The sequence below is a fragment of the Babylonia areolata genome, chromosome 10 (genome assembly GCF_041734735.1).
Source record: "Babylonia areolata isolate BAREFJ2019XMU chromosome 10, ASM4173473v1, whole genome shotgun sequence".
NCBI lineage: Eukaryota > Metazoa > Mollusca > Gastropoda > Neogastropoda > Buccinidae > Babylonia > Babylonia areolata.
In genome coordinates this window covers 35,818,331-35,845,830 of record NC_134885.1, presented here as the reverse complement: position 1 = coordinate 35,845,830, position 27,500 = coordinate 35,818,331, and the positions used below count along the sequence as shown (strand labels likewise).

At 40.7% G+C, this 27,500-nt stretch overlaps 1 protein-coding gene across 2 annotated transcripts in view; it reads right to left on the bottom strand.

The window, feature by feature from the left end:
* Window positions 1-3,469: 3,469 nt before the first annotated feature.
* Window positions 3,470-27,500, bottom strand: part of LOC143286968 (serine/threonine-protein kinase tricornered-like) — a 68,107-nt gene continuing 44,076 nt past the window's right edge. For both annotated transcript variants that reach the window (XM_076594953.1, XM_076594952.1), the window contains exons 5-14: window positions 23,726-23,809; window positions 21,249-21,372; window positions 20,315-20,469; window positions 19,497-19,611; window positions 18,802-18,866; window positions 16,812-16,929; window positions 14,907-15,030; window positions 14,681-14,776; window positions 13,847-13,935; window positions 3,470-11,640 (exon numbers count right to left, since the gene is read on the bottom strand). In XM_076594953.1, coding sequence (XP_076451068.1) covers window positions 11,510-11,640; window positions 13,847-13,935; window positions 14,681-14,776; window positions 14,907-15,030; window positions 16,812-16,929; window positions 18,802-18,866; window positions 19,497-19,611; window positions 20,315-20,469; window positions 21,249-21,372; window positions 23,726-23,809 — 1,101 coding nt within the window. In that variant the 3' untranslated portion in view covers window positions 3,470-11,509. The remainder of the gene's footprint in view (window positions 11,641-13,846; window positions 13,936-14,680; window positions 14,777-14,906; window positions 15,031-16,811; window positions 16,930-18,801; window positions 18,867-19,496; window positions 19,612-20,314; window positions 20,470-21,248; window positions 21,373-23,725; window positions 23,810-27,500) is intronic.

Below are 27,500 nucleotides of genomic sequence, written 5' to 3'. Positions count from 1 at the left end.
TAAGTCCCCTAGCATTAATTACAGAGTAATTTCCCTTTTTTACTATCTGCACCAAAACGTTTGCAAATAAATAAAACTTCCATGCTTAGCAAAAGAAGTTCCTGTTTGAACAAAAAATGATAATAATGCCTGCTCTTGTTGTTGGGTCAGAATATCAGATCAAAGTGCCAAGATTAGAGAATACAAAAAATATAAATATAACAGTAAATGCAGTTTGCATATAATTAGGCTTCATTTTTTAAATTTTTTGTGCTCATCCCAGAGGTGCAATATTGTTTTAAACAAGATGACTGGAAAGAACTGAATTTTTCCTATTTTTATGCCTAATTTGGTGGCAACTGCCAAAGTATTTGCAGAGAAAATGTCAATGTTGAAGTTTACCACGGACACACACACACACACACACACACACACACACACAGAGAGAGAGAGAGAGAGAGAGAGACAACCGAACACCGGGTTAAAACATAGACTCACTTTGTTTACACAAGTGAGTCAAAAATAGTGTGGAAAACAACTCACGGAAAATGGGTTACGATTTCTACTAATGGCAATTAATGTTGTTTCACCTATGCACAGATATGTCGGGAAAACAGGTCCGTGAATTTAGGAATATATATATATATATATATATATATATATATAGGTAAAAATGGACATTTATATAGCGCGTTTCTCCAGAAGTACTGCTCAAAGCGCTGTACATTTCGTTCCACACACCCCGCCTCCCCCCATCAATACTCTTCTCCACACCGCACCTTCCCCCCCCCCCCCCCCCCCCACACACACACGGAAGCACGTGCCCGAAAACACTCGCGCAACTGAACATTGGAATGACTACCCACCCACCCACCCATGGGCGCCCTCCAGAAAACGCATCCCTGCAACACGCACTCAGGCACGCACACACACACATACACAAACGTACAGACTACGCTCACCAACACCCCGCCACACACACACACACGACAAACAGCCTCTCAACAGCAAAGCATGCACCCAAAACCAATTCACACCCAGATCAGGAGGAGAAAAAAATAAAAAAATAAAAAAATAAATACACACGAAATCCTCATGTAATCATTATGTTATGAACCTGATTGTACTGATTGATGAGAAACACCGTAAGTTGCTGTGGGGTGGTGGGGTGGTGGCGTGGTGTGGTGTACGTCAAGGAAGCGAGAGAATCTGATCGCACGGTATGAAAACCTACACTCGATTATGTATATGTATGTTGGCCTATATGTATGTATGTATGTATGGATGTATGTATGTATCTATCTATCTAACTATCTATCTGTCCTATACATACATACATATATATATATATGACTCTGTGTGTGTGTGTGTGTGTGTGTGTGTGTGTGGCTATATTTATTCATCTGTCTACTTATTCATCTATTTGATTGTGTATTTATATCATCGTTATTCCTTTGATGTTTCTCCTGAGATATAGATAGATACAGATGTGTGTGTGTGTGTGTGTGTGTGTGTGTGTGTGTGTGTGTGTGCTTGCGTACATGGTTGGTTCAGTAACTGACTTTGTTTTTGTTTTTTTTAATCACTTGCTTGCTTGTTTGTTTTTGCTTTTATTTTCCTATTGTTGCTATGTTTTTGTCAAATTTGTCTTTTCTCTTTTCCCAATGTATGTATTTATTCATTTATGTCGTCATGTCAATTGTCCATGTGTTACAAAAATAGGAAAAAAAAAAATTTTAAAGCTTAAAAAAAAATTTTAAAAATGAAAAATAAAAAAAATATATATATGACTGTATGTATACTGAATGTATAATATATACTGAAACTCCACCGATGAACTTCTCCCTTCGTGGGTCGTCCCTTTTCTGACTTCCTTGTTCGTTTTTCACCCTTTTCTTCTTCTTCTTTTTATTTTTTTTAAATTTTTTTTAAATTTTTTTTTTTAACGTCTGACTAAGCGCGTTGGGTTACGCTGATGTTATCAGCCATCTGCTTCAGTCGCAGATGTGGGGTGTAAGTGTAGATGGATTTATCCGCCGAAAGCTGTGACGCCTTATTGAGTAACTGAACTGGGCTGAACTGAACTGAACTGAACTTTTTCATTCCTTTCTCATCACTCCACCTGTATCGGTGTGGGTTGAGTTTTCATAATTATTTGTTTTTGCTGGTTTGTTAATTGGTTGTTTGTTCAGTTAGTTAGTTAGTTAGTTGTTATTTTTTGTTGTTGTTGTTAAGTGTTGGCGGGGAGGATGACGTTGAAATATATATATATATGTGTGTGTGTGTGTGTGTGTGTGTGTGTGTGCGTGCGCGCGCGCTTGTGTGTATGCCTGTATGTGTCTGTGTGTCTATTTGTGTTTGTGTATGTGTCTCTATGTGCATATGTGCACATAAACGCACACTACACACACGCTTACAATACACACACACACACACACACACACACACACACACACACACACCTGCGCGAGCGGAAATATACTTTGCTTCCGTATCTAATGACGTAAATAGATTTTTTAGTTTTCCGTTTGGAGGTGGGCAGGTGTTTCTGGCGGTGGCAAAAGTACATTGTATACAACTTCAAGTGTGTGTGTCACGAGCGAGCGTGCAGGTTTCTCAGTTCACGTTCACTGTAAACGTGCTTACACACACACACACACACACACACACACACACACACACACACACAGTTGTCGTGTGCATGGCCGAACACGCTCGCACGGAGGAATGCACGCACGCACGCACACACACACACACACACACACACACACACTGTCGTAAGATGGACGCGTAGATACATACATACGTTGATATGTGTTTCCGCATTCTTATTACGTATGATTGTGTGTGTCGTATAGATAGGTACAGGGATGTGGATGATTTATTGTAATTGTTACGCTTATTCTGCTCTGTGTGTGTGTGTGTGCGTGTGTGTGCGTCAGTGTGTGTGTGTAGGCTGAGCGTGCGTGCGTGCGTCCCACACACCCCTGCTGCGGCGCATCTGACGTCATTTTACAACTAAAAGCAATGTTGACGTTTTCTTCTTCGTGCGATAAATAGATGTGATTGTATTCGACACGATAGCGCCCTTTGAATCAGTACTTCAAAAGAACGGGGTCAAGATTAAATTATATATAATTTTACGTATTCAGAGTAGGTACAGTAATGTTAAAGCTGAAGTAAAATGTTACGCTGATTCCACACTGTCATGCGTACAAAAGGTGTTAAACAAGGAGATGCGTGTAGTCTTGTTCTGTTTTCTTTGTTCATCATTGAATCAGCGATAGAACTAACTGAGAATAGTCGACACGGTGCTTCGTTAACTCCTGATTTCATTGAATTGTTTATTCTTGTTGTTGTCTCCCTTGTCTTGCTTGACTTCTGGCTCTTCTGGCGCAGTACCAATATAAAACACACACACACACACACACACAGTGGGAAAAGCTTGAAAGAGAAAAATAACTTCACAAACTGCACAAACAAGCAGAGCCACAGTTTCCATTTGAATGTTTATTTCCATGTATGCATGAATAATCAATTACCAACAAAAAGTGTACGAAAAGTCTCATGATAATAAACGGAAACAGTTCACAATAATAATGCTATCACAGTAACACATCCTGCTACAAGCTCCAAAAAACCTCATCAATTCAAGCCCCAATAGAACGTTTTCAAGTACCCCTGCATTTAGCACTAAACCAATGCTGGACAAAAGATTAAAAAAAGAAAGAAAAAAAAGACCTTCTATAGAAGTATCTGACATTAAAAAAAAAAATTCTGAGAACATGTCAGAAAGCCATATTCCAACATCGCATACACGAACAGCCTACAAAAACCCAGCACTGAAAAATAAAATTTCAGCATAAATGACAGAGAAATAAACACAGTAGCAAAACAAAAAATGGCCAGAAACAGATATATTTGAGGAAGGAAGGAAAAATCTAATCATGGCTTTGTACAAAATGATTGTATGAACATGCACTGACACTTTTGTCTGAGAAAAGATTTTTTTTTTTTAATCAATGGTGAGTGTCACTGAATATATAATGCCTTCTTCTCCTCCCTTAACTCTGTGAAGTCATAATGGGGGAGCTGCACAGATTAAATGTTCATCTGATTCCTCCAAGTCTGTCAGTTTTGTGTCAAAACCTGCAAGGTCTCAGAGAAGTGTAGTAGAAACGTTATTAATGTTGTGTCACATGTTTTATGACAATGGAGAAACCTTGATTTTGTGTGACACTTGTTATGAGAACTGTGGACACCTTACCAGTGTTGTATCCTAGGTAAAGGTAAACGGACCCATAGCCTTTTACTGCCATTGGATCAGATTAATTTTTCACTGAGTCTTAGTCCCTGCACTGGAAGGTAGGGCCCCAATCCTCTCCTTGTGCTGTTTTAACCTTGACAAACCAAAGTCAGTCACCCATTTCACACATTGGTAGACTGAGGAAAACTGGAGTAAAGTGTTTTTTCCCAAGGACACAAAATCATGCCAAAGCAAGGCCTAGAACCCTGATCACTGGTGAACTCTGGTCAGAAGTTCAACACCTCATCGATCCCACCAAACTACAGTGTAAAGGGAGGTCATTATGGGTCCAGACTATTCACAGAGGAATGTTAAAAACTATGGCTTTGTCCACACGAGTCAGCACACTGGAGAATCTCTTATCATCTTGATCACCCTGTTGAATCTCTGTGAATGATGATATACAATTGTTTGAAGAAATATTATTACCAATAATAATAACAATAATAATAATTGATAATTTTTTTTAATTAGGAAAGGAGGAGAGTTTAAAGAGTTAAAAAAAAATCTCAACTTCATTCAATAAAGGGCTTTGAAGTGTTTCTGAACTCGTAAAAAAAAGTGGGGGAGGAAATGATGGGTGTGAAGGTGTAAAAATATTTTTCCAACCTCAAGCAAAAGATTAAACTTCACAACAGCAGACATGTGCCTTTCTCCTCTACTCTTATCATATGACACCACTACACACACACACACACACACACACACACACACATGCACACTCTCTCTTTCTCATACACACATTAGTGACAAAAAGTTCAGCAGAAGAATATTTTTCTAGACAAATTCCAATCAATGAATATGTTTCAATTCTTCTGAAATTTCAAATTCATCAGCAACATGAAAGAGACGGAGAAAAAGAAAAAAGAAGAGAGGGATGGAGAGCACTGGTGGGTGAAGGGGTGAGGGGGGGGGGGGGAGAGCAAAGAGAATGCAGTATAGATGAAATGACAAATTCTGCTGGCGACGACTAACACATCAAAACACCACCAATAACAAACAGTAAGCTGACAGCAAGATAAGAAGAGAAAATCATCTATCAGAAAATAGAACAATAATCCCAGAAAACTACAAATGCTTCCGAAAGGAATCAACAGACTTCTGAGACATCAAAACACCAATGAATCCAGTTGTTCAACAAAGATGAAAAAGGGTTTTGTTTTTTGTTGTTTTTTTCAATGAAGACACTGGGTTTCTTGACAGCCACTCAGCAGCACCTAGTATAGGCCACAATTATAGCCACCCTTCGTGTGACCACATCAGTAAATAATTATATACACACCATGTGGCTGACATGACAGTCACTTTGGAATGTGGGACTAATGCACAACAACATCTGATACATAATATGCATGCTCTACATCACTCAAATCACTCTGTGACTCTGAACACTGAGAATGTGACGTTTCAATCTAACGCTACAGAGTGCGTTCATGACCTCTACCCTCCTTTCGATGAATGAATAACGTCAAACATGTGATCATTTTATAAAGATATAATAACATCTTTGTGACTGATACATCTCAAGAAGCAATCAGTTGTTTTGGTTGTTTGGGGGGACTTTTTTTTACTTAAACAATGTTGAACTTTATGAAGCATGTATTGTTGCTGCAGTTGTTGTTTCATTTGTTTGAATAAAAACACAGGAACATGGCCTGTCTGATGCAAACTTTCAAATAATTAGCACTGAACTTACTTCTTTTTTTCTTTCTTTTTTTTTATAATAGTGATGTCACCATAAGTGTACTTCCCCATTTGCAAGCCAAGAGATCATTAAACAATTTATGATGGGGAAAGAAACAACAAAAAATTAATGACAGGAGCTGAGCAGATACTCATGCCCTCTTCATTCACTAACACCTAGCGCTTTGCTGAAGTGTTGAGAAATGAAATCAATGGGTTCAAGTTTTGTTGCTACAACAACAGATCACAGTTATGTTTGTTTCTGAGTCGGTCTGGCAATGGTGGACACCAAGGAATAATAATGATCATCATAATACTTGAGAAGTATCACAAGCAGTAGTAGTACCCAGGGAAACAGCACTAGCAGAGCACTAGCGGATCAACACATGCCTCACTCACTACATGGCCGCCTTCCAAAAAACGAACACCATACTTTTATTACCCACTGTCTTCATCTGCTCAATCTGTACTACAGACATGCTTGTCTATGCCCTCTCAACCAAACCAAACCAAACCAAACTGGTTGGGAACAGGCAAAGTAAAACGGTCACTGATACAAAATAAGTCTGACACAGATGAAATGTCAGAAAAAAAAAGATTTTATTGGAAAGAGAGAGACAGAGAGAGAGTGACATAGAGAGAGACAGAGAGAGAGAGAGGGGGGGGAGAGAGAGAGAGCAACTCCAAAGAACTAGATGCATTTAGAATTCTCTCTCCCAAGCATTTTACTTTTTTTTTGTTTTGTTTTGCTTGCCCTGTCTTTTGGGTTATTCCAAAGGGAACAGAAATCTGGTGTGAAGTCTCTGAGTAACGCCAATCCTACCGTCTTTCCTAAAGAGGGGGGAGAGGTATGGAGTGAGGAGGAGGGGGAGGGGAAGGAGAATGCATGTTTGCTGAGTCACCTTGATGAATGGGGCATACCCTTAGATATCAGCATGTTGTTCCAACACAAAATGGATGAGATCTGCTCGCTAGCGTATGTATACCTAGCTGACATCTTCAACTCACACACAGTGACAACTGGCAGTCCAGAGGAGGTGGGGGGGGGACTGATCATACACACAGTGCACATCTTTAATAGACGACCCCACAATCATCATCCTGCTCAGTAACGACAAACACAATAATGTACATAACATCAGGGATTAAGGCTTGATTTTCTCACCCACTGACAAGTTATCATCAGAAAGGCCACATGATCAGGATATCAATATGAAAAAAAAAAAGGAAGGAAAAAGAGAGAGTTGAGAAAGATAGAAATGTGTATAGTGTATGAAGCAGGATAAAATTCAAGACTCAAAGAAAGTGACAAAAATAGAAATGATGTAAAGTATGATAAACCTATGATGTAGAAATATGTAAATGACACAAAAATGTAACGATAGAAATATGACAATGACAACCACAAAATAAGCTGCATCAAAAGTTCAAATGTTGTCAAAAAGTATAAAATCAATTGCAACTATGAAAAAAAGAAAAGAAAGTATAATTTTTCAAACATAATTTCAAGATGGAAAGATAGTAACATTGCTAGAGCTGTGTAGACAATAACACATTTACAATCTAAAGAAAATGAAAATAACACAAATGTTTCAATTAGGATGAATTCCAATACAAAGAAATGGATAACAGAATTATGTAGAGCGTAATCAAGTATTTAAAAAAAAAAATTTACAAAGAAAAAAAGTGACAACAACAAAAATGTGTAAAGAGTGATGAATTCAACGAACGACAATTTGCATTAATGTGTTCAAAATCTGAAGCAGAGATTCCAAGATAATGACAGTGATTACATCTGATGCTGATGACCACCATCAAATCAATTCCAGCTGGACATTTTTAGAACCAAAGAAAAGCATGTGCAGGAATCAAATCAGATATGAACGTCAACAAGAACATTTATGGTCATCAAAATTTTCAGAAAGTATTCTGCATTAATCAACACAAACGCAAGCATATTTTTCTAACCACAAAACTGTTGGTGATGGGGGGGAGGGGTGGCGGGGGCTAAAAAAAAATTCTTTATCAAATTCAAATGACACTTTTCAAACAGACTCTTCAGTGGTCAGTTACAATTACAATGCAATGATTTCACTGATGAAACTATCATGTCAAACTAATCATGCTGCTGCTGCCAATGTGTGTCAATGAATGCATTTACATTCATTACATAGTGTCTAAATGACAGATTGTTAGGGTTTTTGTCTGTTAGTTGTTGTTATTGTTTGCGGGGAGATTGTTAGGGTTTTTGTTTGTTAGTTGTTATTGTTTGGGGGGGAGATTGTTAGGGTTTTTGTTTGTTAGTTGTTGTTATTGTTTGCGGGGAGATTGTTAGGGTTTTTGTTTGTTAGTTGTTGTTATTGTTTGCGGGGAGATTGTTAGGGTTTTTGTTTGTTAGTTGTTATTGTTTGCGGGGAGATTGTTAGGGTTTTTGTTTGTTAGTTGTTGTTATTGTTTGGGGCGAGATTGTTAGGGTTTTTGTTTGTTAGTTGTTATTGTTTGGGGGGAAGATTGTTAGGGTTTTTGTTTGTTAGTTGTTGTTATTGTTTGCGGGGAGATTGTTAGGGTTTTTGTTTGTTAGTTGTTATTGTTTGCGGGGAGATTGTTAGGGTTTTTGTTTGTTAGTTGTTGTTATTGTTTGCGGGGAGATTGTTAGGGTTTTTGTTTGTTAGTTGTTGTTATTGTTTGCGGGGAGATTGTTAGGGTTTTTGTTTGTTAGTTGTTGTTATTGTTTGGGGCGAGATTGTTAGGGTTTTTGTTTGTTAGTTGTTATTGTTTGGGGGGAAGATTGTTAGGGTTTTTGTTTGTTAGTTGTTGTTATTGTTTGCGGGGAGATTGTTAGGGTTTTTGTTTGTTAGTTGTTATTGTTTGGGGGGAAGATTGTTAGGGTTTTTGTTTGTTAGTAGTTGTTATTGTTTGCGGGGAGATTGTTAGGGTTTTTGTTTGTTAGTTGTTATTGTTTGGGGGGTGTGGGGTGGGGGAAAAGCTGTGGAGTTGCAGATGATACTCATTACTAAGGCTGTTGTGAAAAAAAAAAGAAATAAAAAGGAAAGTAAGAAAGGCTCTTCTCTTTTTCTTTCTATCAAATTTATTCTACTTGCTATTGTTATTAACGTATGTCTTCACATTTGTCATAATGTAATATTTGACCCAAAATCTTACAAAACGAAAGAAAGAAAGAAAATGCTTTTGCAAACCAAACAAACGAAAACTAATTACAACAAAATGATAATGAAAAAGAAAAACAAGGAAAAAATGTCTTCCTTCACTGAAAAGCCTCTTCAGTGGACGAAACAACAGACAGAGACAGCCACATACTGCTGATACACACATACACACACACTCACACACACAAACACACACACACACAGATATCAAAATTCAGAATAATGATTTGGCAAATAAATTCTACCCTATTGCAAGCACACAAATCAAAATGGAAACACGACTTGACACAATTAAATCGATATCTAAAAAACAAACAACAAAAGCTACTAGAAAATTTTTACACTGGCATAGCCAACACAAAAAAATTCACAGCAAAACTGAACTCATGATATAAAAAAAAATGAGAGAGTGAGTCAGAGAAAGAGAGGGGGTGTGGGGACTCAATGTTAAAAACTTAAGTCAAAAGTTGTTTGGCACTGGACCATAGTTGTCCATATTCTAGCAACAGCAGTTCAGATAGTGATACCAGCCAAAGCTATACACACCAGTACACACACTGTGATTGGGCTGTGCCGTCATGCTTGAGTACAAACATCTCCTCTCAACATCCACAGCAGTGTTATTTTCCTCCACCTCCATCATCATTTTTTTTTTTTCTGAAAAAAATTGAAACTAAAGTTCCCCTCTTGCCCCACACCCTGTTAGTTCAATGCCATTCACAGGTCTTCACCTAGGCGCACACACCTTGGACGTTTTGAAACAAAGCGCCTCTAACCTGCCAACCCCAAAGTCAAAAGACTCCTGGGCAGTGGCATTTTCGTCGTTAGATCAAAGCAAACCAGCGTCTGACAGTTGCAGCACCAACACTCAATTACGAGAGAACAAAGAAACTGACAGTTTTGCTGCTGGGTCTAGAGGTATCAGTGTGTCATTAAAACTTTTCCCCTCTTACATTAATCCTTTTCAGAACCTGCAAATTCATGAACAGGATGCCATTCTTTTTTTCTTTCTTTTTTTTTATACAGTGACCTTAGTTAGCATGATGACATCTTGTTGAACCAATTCATATAAAAGACAATATAACTCTTTGAGAATAATGTTGTTTCTTGCATCAAAATAAACATTTTTTGTCATTTGCTGTAATGATCCACAATTTTTGTTTTCAACAACTGAACTTTTCATGAAATAAAACCGACATCCAAGAAAACAAAAAAATCTTCTGGACAATCAAAAACAATCAAAACCAACTTTTTCTTCTGTGACAGTTCCACAAATTACCGGTTAATGTTTCAAGTTGACACTGACAGAGTTAACTTACAGTCCAGCCAAACACACATGGCCATATCAAGGACTGCTCAACTCAATAAAAATTTCAACCATGTTAAACACACACCTTCTTTCACATCCAAAAAAAAAAAACCCCGGCAAACAAAACACTTCATGACATCTTAAACATTAACCTCCTTTAAGGCAAGGGGGAAAAGATAAACTCCATCAGAATCAGCATCTTCCTTTCAATAAGCAACCTGTCGGAGGAAAAAAAGAAAAAGAGAACCATGAAAAAAAAGCAAACCGACACAACTCACACCCCTCCCCCCAAAAAACCTCACTGTTCTCCCAAAGAATGCTTTCCCTGATAAAACACTGTGCATCTGCTGCAACCCTGCCATCTCATTTGAATAATCAATCTTACGTCAATCTTCCTCCATCACAACGTGTGTGTATATATAGATATATATCATATTCCACATATGCATCAGCAGCACAAGTTGTGTCCTTAATCAGTTAGAAAGCAAACTCATCGACAGTCCAAACACTACTACATCATCTTCCCTTGCCTTGACCTCCCCATCCCCTCCGATCCCCCCTGCACAACATGGGAAACCAGGCACTTACACGCACACACACATACACTGCCTGCGCAGGGAAAATCTCTCCTGGCGGGCACCTCATCCTGTCTGTCTTGCATGATCAGCTGGAGGGACGGAAAACTAATCAGAATGAAAAGGAAAAAAAAACAAAACAAAAAAAACCCCAAAAAACAAAGTAGGGTGGGTGTTGGTGGGGAAAAGAAAAAAAAAAGAAGAAAAACCGTGAACTGTGGACAGTGAACTGCAGCAAAAATAAAAATAAGTAAAAAAATAATAACAAATGAAACCAAAAAAGCAGACAAGAAAAGTGTAAGGGAAGAAGCTGCTAGAACTTTCCAGAAGTTGGATGTGTGAGAGGTGAGAGGAGTGTGGGGAAGGAGGGGGGTGGTGGCAAAGGAGGGAACAGGGGGCTAGGCTAGAGGTGGGCGGGGAGGGGGCTGTCGAGATGGGAGGGGGCATGGGGTAGGGGTGGGTGGGGTGAGCAGGGTGGCCTCTAATCCTCTCATCTCTTAGACAGCGGCAGTGGTAACCGGGGCCCTCTCTGGGTCAGGCCCTCGAAGCGTTTGTACGTGTAGTTGATGAACACCCAGTCTTTGTACTTGGAGTCCTTCTGCTCTTCCTTGGAGGGGGTCGCTGCAGACAGAAAGAGAGAGGGGAAACAAAGTTAACCTTTCTGTATGGCACTGACAGTTTGTTAGTTTATTAATTGTTGTTGCTCACAGCTCAGACAACCATACAGGGCCATATCGAGCCTGAAAACATTGTCCTCTTCTTCTTCTTCTTTGTTCGTGGGCTGGAACTCCCATGTTCACTTGTACGTACACGAGTGGGCTTTTACATGTATCACGGCTGCTCAGCCGAGCACAAAATCCACCTCTTTAGTTTCCGAGCAGCGTCTAGCGTCTGGGGTCAAACTTTTTTTAATGCCAGACTTTCCCACCACACTCTGCATTGGCTGGCGCATTCACCGCGCGCGGTATTTCTGGCCCCGCGTGCCAAACCTGGACACTGCCTTCTTTGTTTCACTTGGCCCCGCAGCCCCTGCCCCACTTTTCTCACGCTTCCATAGCATCCACACATTTCCTGCAGCGATTACACTCACCCTGCTCTACATGCCCCTGCTGCTTGCACTCACCATGCTACAGTGTGTTCATTTAAACACTTGTTGTGCTGACAAGAAAAAATCTACAACTCAAAAGGGTGGGCTGATCTGCATGCAGGCATGCTAAATGTTTTGGTGATTTTTACGATTTCATTGTAATAAGCGTATGTTTTCTTAGAGAGGGATTTAAATTTTACGATTTTTGCGATCATGTTTCTGCTTGACCTTCTCTTCTCTTTCTTCATGCATGTTTCAACCGTTGCCGCAACAATTGCTATGTAAGAAAATATATTGTGTTTGGAGTCAATGGAAAGCTCATTTTGCATTCTTTGTAGAAACCCACTTCTTTTGTCGTTATTTCCAATCCATCCGGGAAGATGATGCGCGAAAGAAACAAAGCAGATTTACCGCTGAACAAGCGTACAGCGAGTGCCGCTGGCACGGCCTGTTTGTCAGCCACGTTTATTTATATCCATGCCCTACTTCCTGGGTTCATGAACTTTCGCTGGGCCAACTAAAGTGCCAGCACTGAACATCCGTGGTATGACCGTTTTTACCCCGCCATGTAGACAGCCATACTCAATTTTCAGGGGTGTGCATGCTGGGTTTGTTCTTGTTTCCATAACCCACCGAACGCTGACATGGATAACAGGATCTTTAATATGTGCATTTCATCTTCTGCGTGCATATACACACAAGATGGGGGTTCAGGCACAAGCAGGTCTGCACATATGTTGACCTGGGAGATCAGAAAAATCTCCATCCTTTACCCACCAGACGCCGTTTCCAAGATTTGAACCCGGGACCCTCAGACTGAAAGTCCAACGCTTCAACCACTCGGCTACTACGCCCTTCCAAAACATTGACAATATTGATCCCCTGTACTTGGGTAGTCCTTCTGCTCTTCCTTGGAGGGGGTCGCTAAAGAGAGAAAGAGAGAGAGAGGGGAAACAAAGTTAACCTTTCTGTGTAGCAGTGACCCGTTTGTATGTTTATCGTTGTTGCTCACAGCTCAGCCAACCACAAAGGGCCATAATCATCAGGGCTGAAAACACTGTCAACATTGATACACTGTACTTGGTGATGTCATTTTGTTCTTCCTTGGAGGGGGTCGCTGCAGTGAGAAAGAGATAAAGGGGAAACAAAGTTAACCTTTCTGTACAGCAGTGACCGTTTGTATGTTTATCGTTGTTGCTCACAGCTCAGCAAACCACAGGTCCATAATCATCACGGCTGACAACACTGTCAGCTTGCTTTCAAGACCTGACCAGGGCACAGGGTTCATGAGAATGTCATGGCTGTGCTGCTTTTTTTTTTCTTGTTTTTTTTCATCCTTCTTTTGTTTTTATTTTCATTTAAAAACAATTAAAAGATATACACAGTGGCAGCAGCAACTGGACTGCATACATGGTATACCATGTATACATGGCAGCTAGCGACAGAAGAGAACTGCTGCTGCTGCTCAATCAAGAGCCCACTATGAAAGAATGGTGAACACTGGATCAGCAAAGTGCAATGACTAACTGATTCTGCCACAGCCCCTCCCTTTTTTCATGAAAGAATTAGGAATGTCTACAGGACAGCAGCTGCCTCCTCTGCTGTTCTGACGGTCATGGTCAGACATGACAGACTATAGTGTTTTTACAGACACACATACCCATGCACACACACACACACACTCGCACACACACACACAAAAAGCCAGACATGCAGCTAAACCCTTGAGAGTATACTTACGCAGCTTGAGGTCCACTTCAGGAAACTCATCAAAGTTGGACGTATCATCAATGCCTTTCACTTCCACAGGTATCACAGCTGGTCGCTCTCTGCAGTCACAGCGTGTGAATGACAAAAATGACTGTGGTGACATGTGTCCTCTATATCAATAAGGAGTTATCAATAAACAGTCATCATTAGGATAACAATGGTACATGTATACAGTGCTCTTCGACATCAAAAACCATTTTACAACCGAAAGCATATTCACATACCTGACGCACTTTTTTTCTTTGAAAAAAGCCCAAGTATACACACAAATTCACTCACACACATACACAAACATATTTGAGGGCTTGCAAGTGCTCAGCATGCATAAACAAGCTCATACATTTTAGAACAAACCAGCAATGACAAATGCAAGAATGAATGTTAATTCTGTAACAACACACCCAACCATGGTGAAACATTTTCACTTGTCAGAATACAAAAAGAGTTTGACTGAAATGAGGGCAAATGAAAAATCTGCATTTCCAAGAGGATCCAGTATTGTATTAAAAAAACAAAATTAATGAAACTAATGAAAGGCTTCCATTGATGAAAATCTAAATGTGTTTTCACAAGGATCAATGAGAAAAGTTCTGCCCTTCTGAAATGTTAAGATTACTTTAAATCTGAGTGGCTGTCGCAAGACACTGAGTCCCGTGTTGTACCACGATCACACACACATACACACCACACACATAAAAACACACTCAGAAAGAGATGAGCAGTACCACCTGATAAGCCCCCATCACCTTCCCCCGAGCCCCTCTCCCTCCACACACACAGAATATACAGAGAGAGCTTCAGTACCTGATATGTTCCCAGTCAACCCCTCTGAAGAAAGGGTGTGCTTTGATGTCTTCAGGCCCACTGGCTCCAATCCTGTGCTCCGCATCACAGCAAAACCTGACACAGCCCAATATTCCATCGTCAACAACTCAGTGCTGGTCTTTCTGTCATGTATTAGGGTACTATTCAGATACTTACAACACATGCATGCAAACATGCCCACACACAAACCCACACATGCACGCACCTCTGTATCAGGTCCCGAGCCTCATTGGAGATGGGCATCTCCGGAGGAAAGATGAGTGTCTCTCTCCAGTTCATCACTTTACGATATGTTTCTTGGGGATTCTCCGAACAGAATGGGGGGTACCCTGCAATGCAATGCAGCACAAATCCCAGTTCACAAAACTCAACATGGACAAGCATGGTGTAGTTAACTGTTTCTGAACCAACACACAACTCCACAGATTTTTTTCCCCCACCCAATCTCAGGCTGTTTTATTTCCATGACATGAAAGTGCATACACATAAACAACAACTAAAACAAACACAGATGCAGAACAACATATGAGACATAACAGTTGCCATTAATGAAACCTAAGAACAGTAATGATGATAATAACGATAATAAAAAATAGTGATTCTCATCATCGTTACCATATCAATAATAAAACATTAATAATAATAATGATAACAACAATATAATCATAATCATGATAATAATATTAGTAATAGTAAAGAGAAGGAGATGAAAGACCGATATTTTCTTTCATTGCACACTGACACAGACAGAAAATTTAACAAGTACTTATATTGTTGTTTGCTATTTCTGAACCCTGTAACACACAACTCTGCAGACAGAAAATCTGAAATGTCTTTCAAGCTATTCGTGTATATCATTAGACATGTTTTGCAGAAAAGAAAGTTTTGGAAAAAGCTGTACTGGCTCCTGTTAAATCTCAATGTAAATCCAAAGATTATTTTCCATCTCTACACACAAAAGCACTTTTCCAAGTATGACTGGAGACGTTTGCTTCATACATAAACAGAGAAGTATCGTCCAAAGCGGAGAGCAGAAAAGTATCTCCATATATATAAACAGGGAATTATCTTGTTCTATACATAAACAGGGAAATTCAAGAGTCATAAACACACCCGTTTTCTCCTCTGCATGCTCACGACTCAGTTACAGTTGCTTCGCAAACAAAATGAAAACATGCTGTCATTGGAGAAAATGCAAAACCGGAAGCATTAGGATTCACTCCCCCTGGTGTGATGGAAACACTTTTGATTACTGGAATGGAGTGAATTTTTTTTTTTTTTTTAATATATATACAACAAAGGTACCATTCACATCTTTGTATGCAAACAGGAAACAAAGATACAATACAGAAAAATGCATCCTTCTCTATGCGCTGTTCCTTCTGTTCCCTCAATGCGAGTACAGTGCCTTTTTATGTGTTGTGAAAGCTCTAAAGTATCAATTCTTTGACTGCACTGATGGCATACAGTGTATGACACAGATTATGTGGCTGCTATGCTGTGTTGCCATACGCTGACTGCACTGATGGCATACAGTGTATGACACAGATTATGTGGCTGCTATGCTGTGTTGCCATACGCTGAATGTCCAAATACCATACTTCTTCTGTTTTGCAAAACAATGCACAAAAGTTGTGAGCTGAGCAAGAAGAATTCACTCCCTTGATGTGTTTTCGGTATGGGATGGTGGTGAAATGTGTGTGGGTGAGGCGGTGAGTGAAAGGGGGAGGTGCACCATGACCTGTTCTCCTTCTCTCTCACTCTGTCTCTCGGTTGTGTCTATGTCTCTGTTTGCATGTTTGTGAACAAATCGATAGGAATGTACATGTGTATGTGCGTTTGTGTATAAGTTGCATCATGTGAAGATTTTTATTCCCTAGAGTATTTTCTTTTTTAATATCTTCTTCTACTGTTTGGGATGTATGACTGAACTATGTTCACAAGCCTGATTCTTTCATTTTTCTGGAAAATTTCTCTTGTTATACAGTTAAGCAAAATATGTCAGCAGTGAAAGGGATAAAAAAATTTTTTTTAAAAGACCACACACATACACACACACACATACACAACACACAAATACAAACACACACACACACTGAGGCTCCCTTACCTATAAGCATCTCATACATGATGACGCCCAGCGACCACCAGTCACATGAAGTGCTGTAGCCGGTCTGCATGAACACCTCCGGGGCAATGTAGTCAGGGGTGCCCACTGTGGAGTATGCCTGAAACACACAACTGTTATGTAGGATCTGGAAGGTTTACACACACACACACGGGAACCACAGAACTTTATGTGCCTTTGTCTGTACAAGAGGGGTACCACTTACTAGAAAAAGCATCATGGAGTAAAGTCAGGGAAGTATACAAGCAAAATGGCAAAGTTTTAAATATAAGTATAAATAATATTCAACAACCGGAATCAATCAATCAAATATATTCAGTAATTTAATCAGATTAAGGCAAATTCAGGCATTATCGAACAGGATAAAGCTGAACGCTTTTATAACAAAGTTAGCAGAGATGTTAAATACATATGTGGAGAATCTATTTCTAGCAAACACATACTCTTTGAATGTCAGAGTCTGAAATAGTTTTTGCCAAACTTTTCAGAAAATTCTTGTGAATGTATTTTTGACAATTTCAAGATGTTATCTGCTATTGCAGAAGGTTTGCTGCATAGTCCAATTGGACATTTGTATAGTTGTTGCAGTTGTTTGATGTTAGCATTTCCTTCTATATTATGCCTATGTCTCCCCTTTTAATGTTTAATTTTTTTCCAATGCTCTGTATCTTTCCCCACCACACACACACATGCGCACACACATACACACACACCATTCTTCACCCTCTGCCCAATACTGTTCCCACCACCACACTCCGCCCTCCACCCCTGGCCCCCTTTTTTTTTCCCCGTCTAATATCACTTAAAGTGGAAGACGTTAAACTGAAGACTACTACTACACACACACACACAAACAAGCACATGTTTCATCATTTCATTATTGATAACAAAATGGTGCCTATACTCATTCAGAGACCAAGGTCTAAGTGCTTTACAAACACAGTGTCATTTGCACAAAAGGTCGCCAGCCTACTGACAACTGCCACATTAAGGCACTCATCATTTGTTTTTCTGTGTCATTCTGTCAGGACCATGTCACACACATGTACACTATAAAAATGAGTGGATTTTTCTTCAGATTTTTGCTTGGGACAACCCTTTTGTTGCCCTGGGTTCTTTTTTCGCACTAAATGCATGCTGTGTAGGGGACCTTGGTTTATCGTCTCATCCATATGACTAGCATCCAGACCACCACTCAAAATGTGGAAGAGGGCAAAACTTTTTTTCTGGTGACTGTAGGATTCAATCCCACACTCTCAGTCTCAGATTCTCTCACTTCCTAAGCAGACACATAACCATCAGGCTACCACTCCAAACAAAGAGACAAACTGAGAAAGGATTCATGTTATATGTGACTGAAACCAACGACTGTTTTGAAGAATGTGGAATACATACAAATATGGAAGTTAACTGAGAAAGGAATAATAAAGAATAATGTTTTCATTATGATTTTACCAAAGCATGTAACATTTCTTCTTTTCCATTGTTTCAGGATTTTTTTTTTTTAACAAAAAAGGGTAGTTATCAAAGTTTAAATAAATGATTCAATTGAAGTATGTCAAAAATGTGTTGTTTTTTGTTTTTTTCTTTCTTTCATTTAGTTTTCAGATAGGATTTTTTTTTTAATGTTTTTAAAAAAAATATGAATTATGATGCTACTGTTATCAGTGTCACAGTTTTGACATATTCTTCCCATGCGTGTGTTCTCTCATTTTCCCCAAGACTTTCCCAGACTTCCGTGACTGTGTACAATCCCTGGTATTCGTACATCTGATAACTGAAAGGGTTTTCACATCTGCCATCCAGCCGGGTTTGGTTTCATTGTCACCTACAGCTGTTGAGAATATGCCCAAGTTCAAGTCCATCAAGCACGCACAAACACACAAAACATACATACAGACCTCATTCAAGATTCATACCAAACTCTCACCTTGTTCACACATGTCAGTCTAAAATTAACAATATAGCATACCAGCTGCCTTCTGTTCCGCTTCCAACTTTCTGCCCGTCGCTTGGAATCCATAGGATTGCCATTTGCTGAAAATGAATTGGGAAGAATGAAACTGACAATGAGTTATTCTTTCCTTCGTGCTTGTAACCAGCAAAACAGAACATACAAAAGCAACACTGGCAACAAAAGCCACTTTTACAAATCCTCTGTGTCCCTTCCACTGCAACATTTTTCATTCCACAGTTCACTGAAACAATATGAATATCAAACGACAAACTTCCTGGCAAAAAGGGTTTGAACAGAAAAAGAAATACTATTTTCTAAAATACATCTGTCTTTTATATCTGCAATTACCAGGTCATCAGATTTTTTTTTTAATTTTTTTTTTAATTATATGTTATCTTTAAGAATGTTGAAAAACCAGAACATGTGCGGGAGTGACTGATTTTTGTAATACTGAAATGTTTGCAGCTGCGGTCAAGCACAAGCATGTCTTTATATTGAAACAGAGTGAAGAAAAAAAAATTCTAAAAAACTTTTAAAAAACAACAAAAAAACAACACTAACATGCCAATACTGAAATCTGTATTATACAGAAACACTCCCACCAATGCAAGAAGGTTGAGGACAAACTCATACAAAAATCCCTAGTGGCAGTTGTTAGTTAAACAGTAAATCAAGACAGCAGTGTGCGTGCGTGCGTGTGTGCGCCTTACCAAAGTCCCTGGTAAAGTCTCCTGCTTTGGCCTGTGTCAGGTCCTTGTAGAACTCTGTGCGATGGGATTTCTTCAGTCCTGTGCACAGCCCGAAGTCTGACAGCTTCACATGGCCCTGGGGACACAGGAAGGACATCACTGCTGAGTCACCATCTGATTTCTTCCCCACTCCACATCTCCATAGTTGGGAGAAAAAAAAAAAGAAAAAAAAAAAAGGAAAAATGAGTCAAACAGTGCTCAGATTCGAGCACCCAGTTTCAGTTTCTCAAGGAGGCGTTACTGCGTTCAGACAATGCATTTATATGCTGCACCACATCTGCTATGCTGATCAGTTGGTCCTAACCAGCCACTGTGAAAAAGTGATGACTGGGAGGATTCAGGTTTGATACCCATTAGGGGTGGGGGGTTTTCAGTCGGAGTCCAGCTCCTATCTACAGCTGTGTGTGCAATGGACCTGGACTCAAATGGGTAGACTGGAACTGTACAGTCGAGGGTCAGTCACTTTACGGATGCATCTTTGGTAGTGGTGCTCAAATTTCCTGATCAACACTCTAGTGTCTGTACCTCTCAACCTGGTTGATGCCGAGATAATTATATTATGTGAGCGCAGCGTTCTCAAGTAGTCCCAAAGCTAAGCCGACCCCCAGGCCATAGCAACATCTTTATCACCCCCACTATCGTTCATCATCATTGAAATACAGAGAACAAATGTCCCAAATTCTGAAGCACCAAAAATAAACAAATAAATAAATATATAAATAAATAAATAAATACCCCCCCCGCCCCCCCTCCCACACACACACACATACACCCCCCACCTTGGCATCCAGCAGGAGGTTGTCAGGTTTGATGTCCCTGTGGATGAAGCCCAGCTTGTGAATGGAGTCTATGGCCAGGATGGTCTCTGCTGTGTAGAACTGGGACTGCTCCTCTGACAGGGTGTCCTTCTTCATCAGCAAAGTCATCACATCACCTGCACAACACAACACACACACACACACTGTGACATGTCTCCTACACACCATACACACACTGTGACATGTCTCCTACACACCACACAACACACACACACTGTGACATGTCTCCTACACACCACACAACACACACTGCACCCACCACTTCTCTACTTCTCTGTCAACACTGCATCCATCACACCACGCTGCAGGGCTCCAAATACCCCACATGTCTAAAAGTCTGGGGCAACTTAACTTTCTGGCAGAAAAGTGGAAATGCTGTCTTCACTAGACTGTTGGGCAACCCAAGTTCTTACTGTGTCAGTGAAAGGATGAGTGAAAAGTCAGAGTCAACTTCAATGCAGACTGATTGCCACTTCCCTTCTCCCCTCGTCACTTCAACACCTCCCCTCCACACCCACCCTGGGTTTTCCTTTTCCTGTAATATACTACTTATGAACTTAAGTCTGCTGACTTGTCATTGGAACACAAACATCAACTGCAAGTAATTGTGACAATCAACAAGGACATCATTAACAGCATATCTGGAATCTGATTCCAAGACATAGCTTTCAATCACAACCTCGAAAGAGAATTAATAGTATAAAAATGCACTGACTCTCTCTCTCTCTCTCTCTCTCTCTCTCTCTGTCACATACACACTAACACAAACATATACAGACGTACACACATTGAAATTTACATACATGCACACATACTCTGTTTTTCTCTCACACACACACAAATGCACTGATTCACACACACACACACACACACACACACACACACAAACACAGACCCCCTGGCAAGAACTCCATGATGAGGTAGAGGTACTGAGCGTCCTGGAAGGAGTAGAACATCTTCACCACCCATGTGTGGTCTGCTTCCACCAGGATGTCACGCTCTGCTCTCACATGAGCCACCTGAAGAGAGAAAAAAACCAAAATAATACGAAACCACAATTTAAAAAAATAGTAACAGCAAACACCCTCAACAGAATGGTCACTACACAATCTATCCCCAAAAACAAGATGCAAAATTCATAAATGTTTATATTTTTCTTTATATAACTGAATACCTCTAAAAGAGAAATTTCTTGACATGGCAACATTTGAAAACAAAACCAAAAAAACAACATCCATGCCCAACTCTCAACCCCATCTCCCTCAACATACACACAGTGCAACCCCCTGACTCACTGTCAGTCTCAGCACGAGCAGCAGTCTACAGGGGCCTGTCAATGTTAGGTGACCATGATTATCCTTAAAAGTCCCATTGCCTTTTACAGCCACAGGGACAATGCATCTATAGTCACAGTTCATGGGGCACAGCACTGGAAGGCAAGGGTCCGATCCTCTCTCCTTCCACCACTTTAATAAACCTTCCCCAGATGATGGGGTACCCCATTCACACCTGCGTGGAGTTAGAACAATCAGAGTTTTTTTGTTTTTGTTTTTTTAAAAGCCTTTCCCATGTACACAACACCATACAGAATCAAGGCCTCCAAGGATTACTGGATCAGAAGTCCACCCACCACCTCACCGATTCAGCCCTGGAGCACATTTCTGGATAGTGTGGTATATAAGTATCCATTATCATCATCATCATCATCATCATTATTATTATTATGGAGCCTCCTCAATACAACTTGCCTCCCTCTGATTCTGAAACAACTGGACACTCCCTGACCCAACACACTACACACTGCTAAGAAGAAAAATATTCACTCCATTCACCCCCTGAAGGAAAAAAAGGGGTAAATGTGGACCAACACAACATGCCACAGTATAACTTGGTAACTAACCTCGGCTTTCCTTGTGGCCGGATATCGGATATTGAAGCATACACATTCATGTAAACAGGATGTTTACAACCATGTTGTAAAAGAAAATAAAACCATGATGGTGGTGTGATCTTGCCGCAGGAAATGTCCACCATAATTAATCACAGAAATAATCTAGTGGAGATAGAGACAGCGAGAGAGAGGGAGAGAGAGACTCTGTGTATGTGTGTTTGTGTGTGTGTGTGTGTGTGTTCATGTGTGTGTGTGACTCTGTGTGTGCGTGTGTGTGTGTGTGTTGCACCTGCAAACATCTAAGCATGTGTATGTTTGTGTGAATGTGTGCCTTTGTGAGCAAGCATGTGTGCGCATGCATGCATACATGCATGCTTGTGTGTGTGTGTGTGTGTGTGTGTGTGTGTGTGTGTGTGTGTGTGTGTGTGTGTGTGTGTGTGTGTGTGTGTGTGTAAACACAGATACATACACAGACAGACATGGAAACAAAGAGTGAGAACATTCTTTCTCCAATCTTTGTGAATGATATACTACAGGCCCAGCCAGCTTCCCAGCAGCTGTGGATTAAACCTACAGGGCACTGTGAATGCCGTTAGACCCAGGTAAATATGGACAGACTCCACATATGACAGCTGTTTCCAACTTTTCTAAGGCCCAGCTGCCAAACATGTCTCTGTGTAGGGAACCACCACCCCCACCCCTCCCCATCCCCTCCCAGGTATTTCTTTATTGACTGCTTTCACTTTGAAATACTTGTAATTTTGACAGCTAGAAGTTTAAATGCTCTGAGCAATCAGATTGTCTACACTCCTTGCTTTGGAAATGAATTGGGAGTGGTGGGGGTGGTCTACACTGTTGCAGCTTAGGGGTTGATGTGGGTATTTTTGTTTTTGTTGGGTTTTGTTGTTGTTGTTGTTGTTTGTTTGTTCTTTTTCTTTTGGGTGGGCAGGGTGCAAATACTGAACCTGTTTGTTTGTTTTAATCATGTTTACTTTCATGTTTTAATAGAGCAATCAAAAAAGCTTTGTTTTATACCCAGATTCTGTTTGAAATAATAATGGTCTTATGCTGTTGTTTTTCTTTTTTATTCTTTTTGGGTTTTTTCTTCTCCTTTTTCTTATCTTTTTTAAGTAATATGATTCTAATTGTACCTTCCACATCCCGAACAGAGCATAACAATCTGACCTGTTTAGTTCCAAAACAGTGACAAACTGTGTGTTCTTTCACTGTACCTTCCACATCCCAAACTGAACATAGTGATCTCACCTACTCAGTAGTGCCAAAACAGTTACAAGTTGTGTACACTGTGAATTTTTTCACTGCATTCCCCACACCCTGAATGGGGGAATTATGATCAAAATGTACCTGGATCTGTTTTGACAAGGACAACAACAACAATACACACATATATACACACACAAATAATTAAAGAAAGAAGGTAAAAGAAAGAAATGCAAGAAAAACCAAAGAAAGGAAAGAACCTGGTCTTTCTCCAGCATGTCAGCTTTGCGGAGGATCTTCATGGCGTACACATGCCCTGTGTCTTTCTTTTGCACCAGTCGTACCTGTAATCACACACAAACACACATACATATATTGCACTGTGCAGTTCATCATCAAAATGTGCCACTCTGTAGTAGTATTAACATGATACATCTGTTTGACTGACTGCACTCTGAAAAGCTGCATCTTATTAGTTGGATGTGTGTAATTTCAAAATCCCGTTGAGTTATGTTTGTTCATGCCCATGCATGCACACACACACACACACACACACACACACCTGTACATGTGTGCACACACAAACACAACACAAAAACAACATGCATGCTGAGCTGAAACAAGTGGGTGAAAGTCAATGAAAGTGCCAGTAAAACAAACATGGGGTGGGATGGTTTGTTCAAGGGGACCACTAGCAGCACATTTTTGACAGCAGTAGGCAGTGCTTCTTTCTCTTCTACACCACTACCCTTTCGCTCTCTCCTTAAATTTGCATCACACAAAAGCATGCACACATGTGCTTGCGCGCGCACCCTCCCACACACACACCATCCCCACGACCACATGATTGCCTGGAAGAGACAGTAGGGATGATTCAGCACCGATTATAACACTCAAAATGAGACAGCCCGCTCCTACACAACACACACAAAAAGTGGAGGGGGTGCGGCGGGAGGGGGGGGGGGGTGCAAAACACAATCAGCATCAGGGTGCACAGAGGGTAAGATGGGATGGGGGATGCAGAGAGAGAGAGAGAGAGAGAGAGAGACACGTGAGAGACAGAGACAGAGAAAGAGAGGGTGGAGAGATAAAGACAGGGGGTGTGACATATGACTATGAAAGAGACGGAAATGAGAAAAACAGAGAGGAAGAGAGAGGGAAGAGGTATATATATATATATATATATATATATATATATATATATATATATAGATAGATAGATATATTGAGATAGATAGATAGATAGATAGATATGAGAGACACACAAGGAAGGGCAAGGAGAGAGTGACTGAGATATATATATAGAGAGGGAGAGGGAGGGTGGGGGACAAACAGACTGAAAGAGACAAATAGGGAGAATTGTGGACAAGAGATTGTTGTAATAAATGAGAGAGAGAGAGAGGGGGAGACAGAGAAACACACACACACACACACACACACACACACACACACACACACACACACACACAGCCACAGCTGGCTATGCAATGTTAATGGGTGCAGAGCAGGGAGTCTGAGTCACACGAAGAGAGAGTGACTGAGATGAGTAAGAGAGAGTGTGTGTGTGAGAGAGAGGGGGGGGGGAGAGAGTGGGGGGAGGGGGAAAAGGGGGGTGAGGGAGAGTGAGAGAATGAGGTGGTGTTTTTATGTTTCCTGTTGTGTTGGACTTAAGTGTTGTTGATTATTATCCTCCATTCCGTTCCTTGAAGGAATGCAAAAGAATTTATCAAACGCGCATGCATGTATATATGTATAATTGTGTGTGTGTGTGTGTGTGTGTGTGTGTGTGTGTGTGTGTGTGTACTAATGTGTGTTCGTGTTTGTATATGTGAATGTGAGTGTATATGTGGTGGTGGAGGGAGGGAGTGAGACAGACAGAAAGAGTCCAAGACAGTGACAAAGAGAGACTGTATGTATGATGGTGATTTATACATATAAGTATGTTAATCAATGAGCTGGAGAAACAAGCAGAAGAGGGGACAGGAGCGAAAGGGATGGGGAGGGGTTGTGAGAATACTGTGGAAAGAGGGTGTACAGGAGGGGGTCAGTGTAAGATATGTCATCTTCCCAGACTATGGTCGAATGTCAACACTCTCAAAGACAAAAACAACAAAATTACCTCTCTGTAGCATAATGAAGAGAGAGAGAGAGATGGGTCTCTCTCTCTCTCTCTCTCTCTCTCTCTCTCTCTGTCTGTCACACACACACACACACACACACAGATAAAGGGAAAGAGAGAGGGGGGAGAATGCTGGATGTCTATAAACAGAATGACGATCAGTCGAATGACACTTGGTTATAAAAAAAAAAAAATAATTTAAATCAACGAAAACAACAACAAAACAAAAACACCCACAAACAAACAAAAACAAAAAAACGTAACATAATTCCTTCAGTCAATGAGTGCCAACTGAAGAGAGAGAGGGAGGAGGAGGGCTGGACGGGTATAAATAGAACGCCAACGAACTGCAATGTGGTCATCACACCTGAGCATGAAAGACCAATGAGGCTAGGAGAGCAAAGGGATCAAACTACAACAAAGAGTGGCAACTCACTTCATTTTACAAGGTTCACAACGTACAAGTCAGTGCTGCTTATGCTACCGAATCAGCTGCCACACAAGTAAATAAAAGGTACTCTGGAACAAACCCAGACACTTCCTGAAAAAGGAAGCTCCTGGCTTGTACTTATACCGATCATCTGACATGAGCATAGAGCAGCAACTGCGTTTTGTTTGATCCTGTGTGTGCTTGCATGTGTGCATGTACATATATATATATATATATATATATATATGTGTGTGTGTGTGTGTGTGTGTGTGTGCGCGCGCGCATGCGTGCGCGCGCATGTACACATTAGAAAAAAGGAGAATTCACATAAAAAAACTGATTTGTAACAAAAGACTAATGACAGGGATCATGCAGACAGTGTGCATGCGTCTTGTAGAAGGATGGGAATAGAAGGAAGGTCTGTTTTTTTCTCGTTGGGGGGAATGGGTCTTTTTTGTGGAGGAAAGGCCTTTCTTTCTTTTTTTTTTCCTTTCTGTCCCCCCCCTTCCCCCTTTGTTTTGTGTGTGTGAGAGGAGATTTTTTTTTTTTTGGGGGGGGGGGGGGAGTGAGGGTGCGGGAGGATCGTCTTGTATGTAAGGGGGTGACGCAGGGAAAAGGGTCTTTCTTCCTTTCCTACCCCACCTAAAAAAAAATAAAGATAAAAACAGAGAGAGAGAGAGTGAGAGAGAGAAACGTTTTGTTGAGGAGGTGATAAATCAAAAGACAAAAACGATGACATGAACGAAAATAACCGGCAGAGGCCAAGGGAACCGGTTTTTTTGCCCCGCAAGAAGTGAGCAGTTATCAAAACAGATTAACATTAAGAAGCCCAACATGAAGGGCCGGGTGTATGTATGTGTGTGTGGAGGGGAGGGGGGTACGGGAGAGGGAGGGGAGGGGGAGATCCCCATGCCCCCAAACTGTGTCGTCAAACCAGCAAGCCGTTATGTATCGCCTCATCGGGAACAGCTGCCAGAATGGGTGAGGAGGGTGTGGTGAGGAGGGGGGGGGGGGAGTTGGAGGTGAAAATCATATCGAGTTTCTGTTTCAAGGATGTGTCAAGACGAGAGACAGACAAAGGCAGGCAGACAGAAACGCAGAAAGGCAGGCAGGCAGGCAGACAGACAGATTGACAGACAGTGAGAGAGAGAGCGGCGGTCAGTCTGACAGACACTGAGACAGACACACTGACACAGACTGACTTGGTGTGTGCTTCTCCTTGTACACGAACGAAAAAAGAATCAATATCAAACATAATCACAAGCATCAAACATAATCACAAGCAATCTCTGAACTGTAAGCAGCCAAGTGTGTGTGTGTCCTTTTTTTTTTTTCTTTTTTTTTTTTCTTTTTTTTTTTCAGACCTTGGAAAGTGGTGGAGGAGGATGTTGCATAAGTCAACAAACGTCTACACCACTACCGGAAGCTAGGTGCCTGCTGATAATCAAGCGGAAGAGCGCCGACCTCACTTTTACTTCGTGGAGCG